Below are 13384 nucleotides of genomic sequence, written 5' to 3'. Positions count from 1 at the left end.
AATTAAGAATGGTTTTCGCCTACACGTTCGTATGGTCGTCCTCTATTCAAATATGCCAAGAAATATGATAAAATATATGAGGATAAAATACATCCTTGTATAATTACGTTAAGTCAACGAGGGACATTTTCGTCATTTCACTTTTCGATAAAAAAAATTCAAAATAATCATATTTTTAAAAAATTTCAGGGTATTACAGTACTCACCTTGTCTTATTTTGATCCATGTAGCACTCAATGTGAAAATGAAGTGAAAATGATCGTTCATCTTCAAAATATTGCTAATCAAATGCTAGATGCATTTAATAATGCTATGAAACTGACAAAATCACATATATCAGCTGCGAATGCACTGCAAGAATTGATGTTCCTATTGGACAAAATAAAGTGACAGTGAATGATTTATCTGGTGCATGCCTGAAGCGTGGTAGACCTCCAGGTTCAAAAGATTCAACCCCTCGAATGAGAAAGGCAAAGGCACAACTGAATCCGAATAAAATCATTCAGGAAGAAAAAATAAATGACAAATCCACAATTCATGACAAATTCACATGTCCCTGAAGAGACAGAGGTATATGAAAGTAAAGGAATCTCCATAAATTATGCATGTACTAATGAATTGTGGGATCGGAATGAAATAATCATCGACAACATGTTCGCATTCACAGTAGCCACTGAAACCATATTAAGTTATGACATTGAGCCCCACTTTATTGATGAATGCAAACAGAGACAGGAATTGCCTAAGTGGAAAGATGCAATCCAGGAAAATTTAAATTCCTTGGAAAGACAAAATGTTTTTAGACCAGTAGTCCAAACCTCGTGGGTTACAAATGGGTATTCACAAGAAAGCGCAATGAAAAAAATGAGATTGCGAGATATAAAGCACAACTTGTTGCACAAGGCTTTTCATAAAGACCTGTAATTGATTATGAGGAGACATACTCTCATGTAATAGACACAATTACGTTCCGTTACTTAATAAGTTTAGTGGTTTTAGAAAAAACTTGACATGCGACTTATAGATGTCATCACTGTGTATCTATATGGAGAATTAGATACTGACATATACATGAAAGTCCCAGAATGACTTAAGTTGCCTAAAACAACTAACAAACCACGATGTGTGCTCTCAATCAAATTAAAACGATCATTATATGGGCTGAAACAATCTAGACAAATGTGGTATAATCGTCTTGGTGAGTATTTGGTTAAAGAAGCATATACCAACAATGTCATTTGCCTCTGTATGTTTATTAAGAAATCCAATTCTGGATTTGCTGTAGTGGCAGTATATGTCGATAACATGAACTTAGTTGGAACCCCTGAAGAGCTCAATAAAACTGCTGAATATCTGAAAAGCGAATTTGAAATGAAAGACCTTGGAAAAACAAAATATTGTCTTGGCCTGCAAATTAAGCATTGTGCTAGTGGAATGATGAAATGGTCATTGGTCCAGAAGTACCATATATGAGTGCTATATGTGCTTTATTGTATTTACCACAGTGTACTCGACTAGATATAGCATTTTCAGTCAACTTGTTAGTAAGGTATAACTATGCTCCAACAATTCGTTATTGCAAGGAAGTTAAAGATGTATTGCGATATCTTCGTGGGACAACATACATGGATCTTTTCTACTTAGAGAAATTCACAAATGATCAAATCCTTGCTGAATATGCAGATGCTGGTTTTTTCTCTAATCCGCATCACAAATTAGATATGTGTTAATTAATAGAGATACAGTAATCTCATGACGCTCAATAAAGCAAACATTAGTTGTTACATCTTTAAATCACTCAGAAATATTTGCTTTACATGAAGTAAGTCGTGAATGTTATTGGTTCAGATCAATGATCCATTATATTCGGAATTCATATGGTTTACCTTCAAAGACAGACACTCCAATTGTCCTCCATGAAGATAATGTAGTCTATGTTGCCCAAATGAATGAAGGATTCATCAAGAGAGATAAGACTAAACACATATCTCCAAAGTTTTTCAATGCACATGAGCTTCAGAAAGCTAAAGTTGTTGAAGTTAGGCAAATATGTTCCAATGAAAATCTGGCATACCTATTCACCAAATATCTGCCAACGTGCACGTTTCATAAGTTAATGCAGAGTATCGGATTACGTCGATTTACCAATTAGCTAAATTTAAAGAATGCGGAATCAGGGGGAGCATTCATGATACATGCATGTTGTACTTTTTTTCCTTCGTTTAGGATTTTTCCCACTGAGTTTTTCCTATCAAGGTTTTAATGAGGCAACATAAGCATACATAAGACTATATCAACAATCCAGGTAAAGTTGTACTTTTTTTCCTTCGTTATGGTTTTTTCCGAGTAAGGTTTTAACGAGGCAACTGATGTTGATATGTGGGCATCCAAGGGGGAGTGTTGTAAACATTGGTGGATTAATGAATGCCCACACAGTACTGTGGACTTGGGAAAAGAATGATGATTGTATTTGTGTGATACTTTCAAAAAGTGTGTGATGTGCTTTTCATGATGTAATTATTATGTTCGTTTGGGGTTACTCTATAAATAGAGTGTTCCGTGTGCTATTAAAATATACTGTGAAAAAGAAAATATCAATAACATCAGTATCTCTCCCTCCCTCTTTTATCTATCATCCTCTTGTGTTATAGTTACAATGTGATATTTTACACCTACTTCACTTCTGTCACTAACAAAGTTTGTCTATCTAACTTTTATCTATTTATAACAATGCCATATTTCAGTACATTATAGGGCATGACACATCCTATGAACCTTCACAGTCAACAACACAAACATTGGAATGCATATGTTCATCTTGATTATAATCCTCGGGCACTAGATGAATATCATGGGAGATGTCTTTTTTGCAGCAATTGCATCCCCAATTTTAAGAACAATAGTGTGAGTTGCCCTAAGAGGAAATTTTTAAAAGGAAACTAATTAAAATGATTTGAAAACTTTAAGTTTTAAGAAAAGCAAAATAAAAGGTAAAATAAATAGTATTAAAATTAATTTTTTAATGTAAAAATGTAATTTTTTATTAAAATGAATATAAATGTTTTTATTAAAGTTCCCAATTTTCAATACAAAAAGTGAGATCTTCAAAAACACTATTGGTGGTAAAATAGTTGGACTCTGTACCACTGTCATTTTAACAATTTATATAATTTATAATTAAAAAATGAAACAAATAAATGGTAAGTGTCATATTATTTGTAAAATTCCATTCCTCGTACCGGACAATAAAAAGGTGAACTTCCATCCCCGCTCGCAAAAGTAAAAGGCCTCTAATTTGGTTTTTGTCTCAGTGCAAGAGAGAAGGAATTCCTATTCCAGTTCAAGTTCAAATAGAGATCACAGATGGAAGAAGAAACCCTAAACCCCCTTACTTCTGAACAAGGCAACAATGACGACCAATCCATGCCGGACCTCTCTGACCAAGACCTTAGCTCCTCCGATTCCGATTCGGACTCCGACTCTGGCTCTGAGGATGGCGACGACCAAGCCCACCAAAACCTCCAACTCCAAACCCTAGAAGCCGAGCTCTCCACCAATCCTGCCAACTACGATACTCATGTCCAAGTAAGTATTCACCTTTGCCAATATCCTCACTGCTTTTTTAATTATTTTAGTCGGTTATGCATTGTTGTTCGAATACCGTCTGTGTGGTTGCCGAGAAAAACCTAAATTTGAATTCTTTTTGTGACTTTAGTACATAAAGATTCTGAGGCAAATGGCTGACATTGAAAAGCTGAGGCAAGCGAGGGAAGCTATGAACCAACTGTTTCCGTTAACCCCTTCTATGTGGCAGGATTGGGCTAAGGACGAAGCTTCTCTTTCCACTGGGTACTCTCTTTTCGTTACCAACGCTCTTCTTTTAGCCTAAAAATGCTTTTCATATTTATACTCAACACAGACACAATGAACACGTAAAAGGAAAAGTAGTCCCTTTTTCGGTGGCTTATTTAATCGTATATTATTTAAGAACAATCAATTTTGTCCAATTTGCAGGTCTGATGCTTTTTTGGCTATTGAAAAGCTTTACGAGCGAGGAGTCTTTGAATATCTGGTTGGTTATGCTTCTTTGTTCCAGAAAACGTGCAATTTAAAAATTGTTATTTTTTTTATATGCCATGCCATATTTATGTTATACCTATGGACAGCTTATGGCAAAAAGTGAAAATGAGAAGCAAAATAAACAAACTTAACTATGATTTTGAGTTGAATGGCATCCAAACTTTCAGTTATAACATCATAATGCCTTATCAGCAATTTTGCTGTTTCATATGCATATAACTTGTTCTAACTTTTGTGCAAGAGGGTTTTCATTCTCTAAATGGACGTGTTCAGTTCCAAGTGATCTAGGTTTTATACCCCTTCTCTATAGTTGGATGAACTTAGGTTGTTTATGTTCTGGTCGTGCGAGAACATAGCTACCTCGAAACTTGTAATGAAACATCACCATTCTAGTTCTAGAAATTGTTCATTGGGTTACTTTAGTCTAGAGGTTGTTCATTGAGTGAGCTAGCGCAGTATCTATTCCTGTTAAGATTTGATGTAAAGTTAAAGCTTTCCTATCGAGTTTTTCTTTTGTATTCCTAGTCATAATAGAATGTATAATGAAGACTTTGTAACTTTACCGAACATATAGATTCTTGATCGCTATACATGTTTTTCTGTTGTTAATGATCAAAGAATTGCGGGAATATTGACTTTTAACTTTGTAACCTTAAATTGCAGTCCATCTCTCTTTGGCGTGACTACTTAGATTTTGTTAAAGAAAATGATCCCTCAATAAGAGAATGTTCACCTGCTGGTATTTCAAAGGCAAGAGATCTATTTGAACGTGCTCTTACTGCAGCTGGTTTGCATGTTTCTGAAGGCAATAAACTATGGGAAGCCTACCGGTCATTTGAGCTTGCTATATTTCATACTATGGATGAGAAAGATAATCAGGTTTGTAGTGGTATATTGATGGACCTCCTGGCCGTCTTTTCTTGTAGTACATCTTTGATTTTCTATACAAGTTTATGTTTCCTGTTATAAGAATAAAAGAGAATGAGACTGACAATCAAATGTTGAACTCCATCTTTGACTTTTCTCTTCTCATTGGTCAACATTTCAGTCTAACCTTTTTCTTTTATTATGCCAATTCTTATAGCTCAATTCAAATTTACTTGTAAATAGTAATACTATGAATAAACTAATGGTTATTACAAGGCAAGCCATACAACTGTAAATGTGCACATCAGGATCTAATTTTGGTTATGAGTTAAGCCATCTCTTCTGTAAAAACCTGTAAGAGAATAACTAAAAGCCTGTAAGAGTTTTAAATTATATGTTGATCTGAATGCCCAACAGTTTACGTTAGGTATTCATATGATGTTTGAATTATTGTTTTTGGGATAATTATAAGGAAAACTAATGAAAAGGGCTTGAAAACTTTGAGTTTTAACGATAAGGACAAAATAAAAGGTAAAGTGAATAGTATTATGATTGACTTTTTAGTGTAAAAATATGGTTTTTCGTTAAAGTGAATAGTACCGGGAGCTTTTCGTTAAAGTTCCCATAATTATATGCTGCTTTTAGATATTTAAATTATTTTTGGGATCTACATTCAAGAAATTCTTCTTACACTGCAGGCAAGAGAAAAGCAAATTCAGCGTATCCGCTCTTTATTCCACCGTCAGTTGTCAGTCCCCCATGTTAATATGAGGTCAACACTTTTGGATTACAAGGCATGGGAGGTGGAACGAGAAAACATTCTTGATGCTGGCTCCAGTGACCTGGATGGAATTTCATTCCAGGTTACCTCAGCATATAAAAAGGCGTTGGAAATGTATGATGCTCGCATTCATCTTGAGGAACAGATTTGTCGGCAGGATATGTTGGACTTGGAAAGACTTCAAAATTTCATGGTATGTATAATTTGGAACTAATACTTAGGAGAACAGTAGAACAAATTATGTTTGAAATGACAGTTTTATTTTCCTTTTTATTCACTGGTTTGCCTTTACATATCCTCGCACCATTGTCTTGTTTGACCTTACGGTTTGTCTTTTCTACCTCCTTTCTACTTTCATTCGTATTGTTTGTCATTACGATCCTCCTGTTAGTTTATTTACTTAAATGTGTAAATCTTCAGTTTCTGGAAAGAATAATTTATTCTATTCTGCAGAACTATTTGAAATTTGAACAGTCTTCTGGAGACCCAGCCCGGGTTCAGATGTTGTATGAACGTGCTATTACTGACTTTCCTATATCCAGTTATCTCTGGCTTGATTATACTCACTATTTGGATAAAACATTGAAGGTTTTTATCCCTTTTTATCTCTTATTACGTATTTTCTGTTCTAACTGCAACCCTGTGTTGTGTAAGTAATTATTTGTTAACCTTTTCAGGTTGGCAATGTTATAACCAACGTTTATTCCAGGGCTGTAATGAATTGCCCCTGTGTTGGAGAGCTTTGGGTTCGATATATGCTTTCCTTGGAGCGTGGTCATGCTTCTGAGAAAGAGATTGCCTCTGTATGTTTTAAATTTTGAATTTTGTTTGGTAGGAGCTTTTGGTATTGACCTCTGCTTCTAATTTGTTTGATTAATTTCTTTTTGGAATACTTGCTTTTGACTTGGTTATTAAACTGCATCAGAGAGAAATGCATCTTTCACATGCAAGGCTTCGATTTTCTCTTCAAGACACGCTTCACATATTTAGTAGTTTTAAAGAATATGTTGTAAGAGAAAGAAAGAACTAGTATTGAAGAGTTACTTGGAGTATGCCAACGTGCTTATTTTATATTAGTTGGTTTACTGACTGGACCGTTAATTCTAAATATGTGAACCTGTGTCCTGAATCAATTCTGTCGCAAGTAAATTTTCTCCGTTCATTTGGGCTTCATGGTGTTTTCTACTATCCATTTTTCCCCTTCTTCTGAGATTCTAGGAAGTACTATTTCAATGAGAAAATATGAATCCTGGCAATGTTTGTTTTTGGTATTGTTCATAAAGTTTTGATTTGGTATTCCTGATGTTGCTTTTATGTAATTGCCTTTTCTGTTCAAAATTTCCCTTAATATGATATATGTGTAGGTTCTTGTAAGAAAAAGGAGGGCAAGGGTTTTGGTTTACAATGAGGAATGAATGACACTATTGGGCTTTGATTTTAAAGAAAAGCCAAAAATTCTACTCTTGACACGTTTGAAGTGTTAAGGAACTAGTGCATCAAACTGTAGAGCAAATAGGTAACTTACCATTGGGCTTTGCTTCTCACTAGACTTAGTCTCTCTCTAGTTTCAGCCAGAATATTCTCCAATGAAGACTCAATTTTCAATACGACTCCAGTGGATGCCTTAACCAAACCAAAGTGAATAAATGTAAAAAGAACCAATAGAAATTGTGTTGGGAATTATATAGTGGCCCAATTCCTTTATAATTTCTTGAAAAATGTGTAGTTCACCTTCTAAATTGTTGCTCATTCTCAGGTATTTGAGAAGTCTCTGCTATGCACTTTAGCCCTTGATGAGGTACATTTATTCTTATAATCAATTTGTCTCTGTCTTTGCATCTAAATATGTGACACTGTTTTTTGAATATCTTTGTTCATTGAACTTCTTTTCTTTAGTACCTAGATTTGTACCTCACACGCGTAGATAGCTTAAGAAGAAGAATCTCATGCGCCATTGAAGGAGAACATGGCTTGGAGTATTCATTAATCAGGGAAACCTTTCAGGTTTGTTATTATCTTTCACTTATATAAAAACGTAAGTCATTTGGGGTGAAGTTATAAGGAAAACTAGTTGGGAGTTAAACTTACCACAATTACTAAATTGCAATTAGACAGTATATGTCTCTTGGTCTTCTGAATTAAGTGAGGTTTGGTCAGGGTGGGATTACAGGTGTACGTCGTTGTTTGCATATTCAAAAATTGAAAAGAAAATGTTAGGTGCTATATAGTTGTACAAATACATGCGTAGCCATGTTTGGATCAATTGAAGTCCTACTAAAATGATCGGTATGTTTCTCATAAGAAAAAGAAAATGGCAGGCCTGTTTTCTCTGTACATTCAAGGGTTAGCAATCACATTGGTTGTGTCCAGGGAAAATAACCCATGCTGTTAGGATTCTGCCAAGGTTTTGCAGGCTTTTTCCATTTCGTGGAAAGAATGCATTGTCCATTTATCTCATAAAAATGTGTTGTCCATTTAAGAGAAATAATGTATTGTTCGTACACATGAAATTTCTGACAATTTATACCTTCAGAATGCATCAGATTACTTGTCAGCATACCTGAAGAATACGGATGGCTTGCTACGTTTGCATGCTTATTGGGCCCGTTTAGAGCTAAACTTGCATAAGGACCAACTGGCAGCTCGTGGAGTCTGGGAGACTTTACTTAAGCTCTGGTATGGTCATTTCTGGAATTTGTGAATTTGGGTTGTTATATTGGTATGCTTATTGTTATTTCGGTTTTCATTTGTATAATGCTTATTTTTTTATGTTCTGTTAGTGGTTCAATGCTGGAAGCCTGGCAAGGTTATATAACAATGGAAACTGAATTGGGTCATGTTAATGAAGCTCGGGCCCTATATAGGAGATGTTACAGTAAAAGATTTCTCGGAACTGGTTCAGAGGTAAGATCTACTTTCCTCGTCTATATTCTTGAATGAAACTTGTTTATGACCACTTGGCCTCTCGCCCATTCCTGGGCTGTTTCTCCCTCAAATTTTGCACGACTTTGTTTATTCATTCAGTAGTTTGTGTTTTGCCTAGTTTTTGGGTTCTGATCTCTGTGATACACTCTGTCCTATTCCATATTCCCGTTCAAATATTGAGCACAGAAGAATCAAGTATAATATCTTGTTTGTCATAGCAGGCAGCGAGATTAGATTAAATGAGTAGTCCTGTTCCCTTGGTCACCTGGTGACCAAGGATTCATGGTCACCCACCCTTGGAGTTGATATTAAGCACATCCATTTAATCCACACTTGATATCAAATACAATGGTGTGTGACCATGTATTTCTTGGTCACTAGGTGACCAAGAGAACATTTCTATGGATGAGTATTTGGTTACAGATTTCTTCAGCCTATTGTTTATCAAATTGTCAACATTCTCCCCTCGTTCCTAGCCACAATGTGCTATAGAAATTATCAGAAGCCTCTTGGGGTTTTAAAACCCAGGTGAATTTTGATGTTACGTTTTCAATTTTGATGAGATCAGTATGTTTCTGAAAAAGGATAAAACAGCAACAATTAATTGACAAAGTTGAAAGTTACTTTTAGGAATTAAAAAGTTAAAAACTTAGTTGTAAAAATTATTTGAAGTAAAAGCTTTCTTCAGTAATTTGGCGTATTATCTAGCTTTCTTTTCAACAAATTATAAACCATATCACTGTGGGAAACTTGCCTTTTTTCCTAAAAGGCCTCGTGTCTTGAAATTTGATACTAGCTGTTTTCATTCTGTGTTCATACTGACCCATATTGTGTACTTGTAGTTTCTTGCAAAAATTTGGTTTGTTGCTTATTAATAGTAGTTTATTCACTTGTACATACTACATAATACATTGGGGGATTAGATGGTGCCTTCCTTTCCTAAAATACAGAATAATTCAGGACATCTGCCACTCGTGGTTACGTTTTGAGAGGGAGTTTGGTTCGTTGGATGATTTTGACCATGCAGTACAGAAGGTACATTTCCTCTCTTTTGCACTTACCAATTGAATTTTGTATGAAATGTGAAATAATTAGAATATGTGAATGTGAAGGTAGTTTCTACTTTTCTACTTCATGTTCCTTCATTTCTGGGTTACAGAAAAATTAACAGTCAAAATAAAAAGTTTGTCACCATGCTGAGAATTGTGCTTCATAAGATTTGTCTAATGTTCTCAGCTTAGGTAATGTGAATGAAGATTCACCTAACAAATAATAAATTACTCGTCATATGAAAATGATAGAATTGAATATGAAATCATTTAGAATATGTGAATGTGAAGGTATTGGCCTTTATTTCTAGGTACATTGCAGTTTACAATAACATAAAGTCAGAAAGTTTGTCGAAAGAAAACTGTAATACGAGAGCCACCAATAGTTGTGCTTATAAGGTTGGCATAATGTTGTCAGTTTAGGTACGGTAATGAAGTTTTATCACTAATGAATATCAAAGTACTCATCTTTTTAAAATCTGGAAACCAAATGTACTAGTACTAGTTCTACAATATCTTATATAGACCCGGGGGAGCCAGTTTTAAGTGTTAAAAGTTATCCTAATTTGCTCAGTTTAAGACTTTAAGTATAGGTATGCGTTGCCTTGATAATCTCAGCTAAGTCATTTTTCTTTTGTCAATCTATATGTTGAAGTTGATAATACTGTGGCATCTGCACAAATTTCTGTCTTATGAAGCCTTGTTGTATCAGCTTGTGTATTCATTCTATAGCCTGCAAAAAAAAAGTGCTCATCACTCCAACAGATTGAAGGTCGATTGTTGACTTCTGCTTCTTTTTTAGGTCACTCCTCGTCTGGAAGAGCTAGAATTATTTAAGTCACAACAAGAATCCAAATTGACAGAAGAGAATCCTTTGAAGAAGAATGCTCGTGACAAGAGAAAGCAAGTTTCTGACATACCTAATGAACAACATCCAGCAAAGAGGCAAAAAGATGCAGCTCAAAAGCCTAAGCAAGCACATGGGAAGGATTCTGAGGTGATGAACTCAGTTGAACAAACTAAAGTGGAAAAGACCAAGGCCACGGGTGACCAACCAGATAGAGAAAATGAGCAACAGATCAAAGAACGTGTTCCAGAGAAAAGAAAAATATATGCCGACCAGTGTACTGTTTTTGTTTCAAATATTAACTTTAAGGCAAGTACGCAACCCCTAAATCCCTTCTCATTCTCTTCTTTTATGCACAGGCATGATCTTAGAAGCTGTTCCTGTTTTGCAGGCAAATGATGAACATTTGCGTCAATTCTTCAGTGATGTCGGGGGAGTGGTTGCTATAAGAATACTACATGACAAGTTCACTGGAAAGTCAAGGGTCTCTCCCTCTCTCTCTCGGTTTACTGGTGTTTGTTTATATTGTGTGCAAACCTTTTTAGTTTAGCAATCTGTCTGATATTGCACGTGGTATTTTAGGATTGGCTAATGTCCAGACGTTAGTTTGGTTCAAGGAGGGATTTTAGTACTTGTACATAGGTTGAAGCTTGACTATGTTAATGGTTTAGAGGCATAAAAGATAGATCTTGAAGTTGAAGCCATGTTGCTGGAAATTCTGGCAACTCTCTTTGATGATTTAGGGGCATTTGGGTCATAATTTCCTCAGTACAGAAAGTAAGACTGAGATAAAATACTACTGGCACAAAATTATGTGCTGTATGTGAAGAAAGTTTCCATTCTTTTTTATTGATGATGGAACTAGTTTGACTCTAGAATAAGAAGACCAAATTATGTCTTTTGTGCTACAGTTGTGCTATTTATCTAATCTGAATGTTGCAACTCAATATATAAGGGGGAATGCTGGTATAATTTATGCCTGGTGGCAGGTTTAGAAGTTTCTTGTTTAAAAATCAATGATGTATCATCATTATCTGAATGTAAAAGTTATCTGTCACTGAGACCATTGTGAAAAGCATCCAGATTTTTTCTCTGTAAATCCTGGAGTTATCATACATGTATATGAAATGAATCTGATCCCCTCTGTCAGTATAAGAGTTAATTTATTGGACATGGTGCATAAATCAGAAGTAAAAATTACATGTAACTATACCTTTTTTTTTACATCAAGTAGTTGACTTTATTATACTTTATTTCTCATCCTTTTAACTTGTGAAGGGACTGGCATATGTGGATTTCTCAGATGATGGCCACCTCGTTGCAGCTGTTGCAAAAAATAAGCAGATGCTTCTCGGGAAGAAGCTGAGCATTGCACGATCAGATCCAAAGCATGGGAAGAAGGAACATGGTATGCCAAATTGGGTTTGTTTTAAATTAATTTTGTGTTGGCATATATGTTCTTTGAAATTCTGTCTGAATTAAAAAAAAAAAAAAAAATCTTTTATCTGATGCTGAATACTTTCACTCTAACTGGTGCAGCCAGGGGAGCTGAGTCTAATAATTCTGCTGAGGCCTCCAATGCACCTATGGCACGTCAAGCACAGCAGTCTACTTATAACCGAGGAAGCGATAATGTACAGCTGAGGGGTAAGAACACATTTGCAACTCCCAGGAATATCCTTGCACTTGGTCATGGTAGGAATAAACCAAAAACTGAGGAACAGGATGATGAAAAGCCAAAATCCAATGATGAGTTCAGAAACATGTTCCGCAAAGATTAGGGACTTCTCACTGGGTTCTGTAACTTTACTGCAAAGTACTAGCAACTTTCTTTATTTGGACACAACACAAATATGGCAAATCAAATACCCGTATTCAGAATCGCCAACCTCAGCCATGCTTTTGGGTTGACAGCCCTCTTTTGCTGAAGTAGGTATAAATTGAATCTTTTACCTGTTACAGAACGTAATTGAGGTTTAATTTTCCTAATGCATCTGTTCATAAGATGGTTGCCGGTAATTCCGGCCATTTGTTTTATTCCCCGTCTTTACTTGTTTAGATTGTGCATAGCTGATATTTTCTTTTCTTGACCATTGTTTCTTCATGATGGCATACCGATAATTCTTTCTTTTTAACGGTTTCATTTGGCTTGCACCCAAAAATTCTCGTTGGCAAGCGGTTTGTAGCTCAAGTGGTTAATCTTAGAACATGTACCCATGCACCCTTAGGCTAGGTTCATTACCCCATTCCCTCAATATTGCTTTGTACCAAAAATTTTATAATATTAGCATAGGAATTAATGTTAAGTTGTGAGGTACCAGAGGAAATAGTTTAAAATAATAAATTGACTAAATGAGTTCGAGTCTTTTTAGCATTTCTCCTTTCTTTGATATTGCCTCAAGAGTTTTGGCAAACTCTCAACATAATGATATTGCTTACCAATATTAAACATTGTGCAAAAAACATGAGTTAGTGGAGAGTTCTACTTTAAAAAAGTCTTCATAGCATTTCCCTTGACATTTATTAAAATTTGGGGAATTTTTTTTTTTTTTGACTGAATTTAAATCAAAATACCGCTAGAAAAATAGCACCGCACTTAGTGTGGATTATGTGTACAAGCCTTAATAAGAGTCCATTATTTTGAGGACAAGCTATGATTTAGATGCAAGTGTAATGGAAGATTATCCAAGTTGTAGGATTGTCTCTTCAACCAAATAAATATGGGATTCAAACCATCCCATTTCCCTTGCCATTAATTAGAATAATCATATCAATTCCAATGAAAAACAATATGATTTTCAGAGAAAAATTGTGAGTAAACGCATGAACAAACCC

At 35.2% G+C, this 13384-nt stretch overlaps 1 protein-coding gene across 2 annotated transcripts; it reads left to right on the top strand.

Moving 5' to 3' along the window:
• Positions 1-3248: 3248 nt before the first annotated feature.
• Positions 3249-12586, top strand: LOC103946413 (squamous cell carcinoma antigen recognized by T-cells 3). Of its 2 annotated transcripts, none has more exons than XM_009357113.3 (16): positions 3249-3585; positions 3716-3849; positions 4015-4072; positions 4744-4959; positions 5646-5921; positions 6182-6316; positions 6406-6531; positions 7485-7526; positions 7625-7732; positions 8262-8404; positions 8509-8632; positions 9614-9688; positions 10505-10858; positions 10941-11033; positions 11853-11957; positions 12089-12231. In XM_009357113.3, exons 1-15 carry the CDS (start codon positions 3364-3366, stop codon positions 11913-11915), a joined length of 2169 nt encoding a protein of 722 aa, XP_009355388.2. In that variant the 5' UTR covers positions 3249-3363; the 3' UTR covers positions 11916-11957; positions 12089-12231. The 2 variants fall into 2 exon arrangements, with proteins under 2 accessions (XP_009355388.2, XP_009355387.2); XM_009357112.3 differs by having other exon boundaries at positions 3251-3585; positions 11828-11957; positions 12089-12586.
• The last annotated feature ends 798 nt before the right edge of the window (positions 12587-13384 follow it).

The sequence above is a fragment of a genome, unplaced genomic scaffold, assembly GCF_019419815.1.
Source record: "Pyrus x bretschneideri cultivar Hongxiangsu unplaced genomic scaffold, Pyrus_bretschneideri_v1 Contig17, whole genome shotgun sequence".
In the NCBI taxonomy this organism is placed as follows: Eukaryota; Viridiplantae; Streptophyta; class Magnoliopsida; order Rosales; family Rosaceae; genus Pyrus; species Pyrus x bretschneideri.
Note: the sequence above shows the minus strand (reverse complement) of the source record. Positions and strands in the feature narration are given on the sequence as shown.

Bases quoted from the DNA above. Each gene is read 5' to 3' on its own strand.
- LOC103946413 (XM_009357112.3), top strand. From the start codon at position 3,364: ATGGAAGAAGAAACCCTAAACCCCCTTACTTCTGAACAAGGCAACAAT. The intron at 6,532-7,484 runs GTATGTTTTAAA...GCTCATTCTCAG, and splicing joins CTGAGAAAGAGATTGCCTCT to GTATTTGAGAAGTCTCTGCT. The intron at 7,527-7,624 runs GTACATTTATTC...TCTTTTCTTTAG, and splicing joins GCACTTTAGCCCTTGATGAG to TACCTAGATTTGTACCTCAC.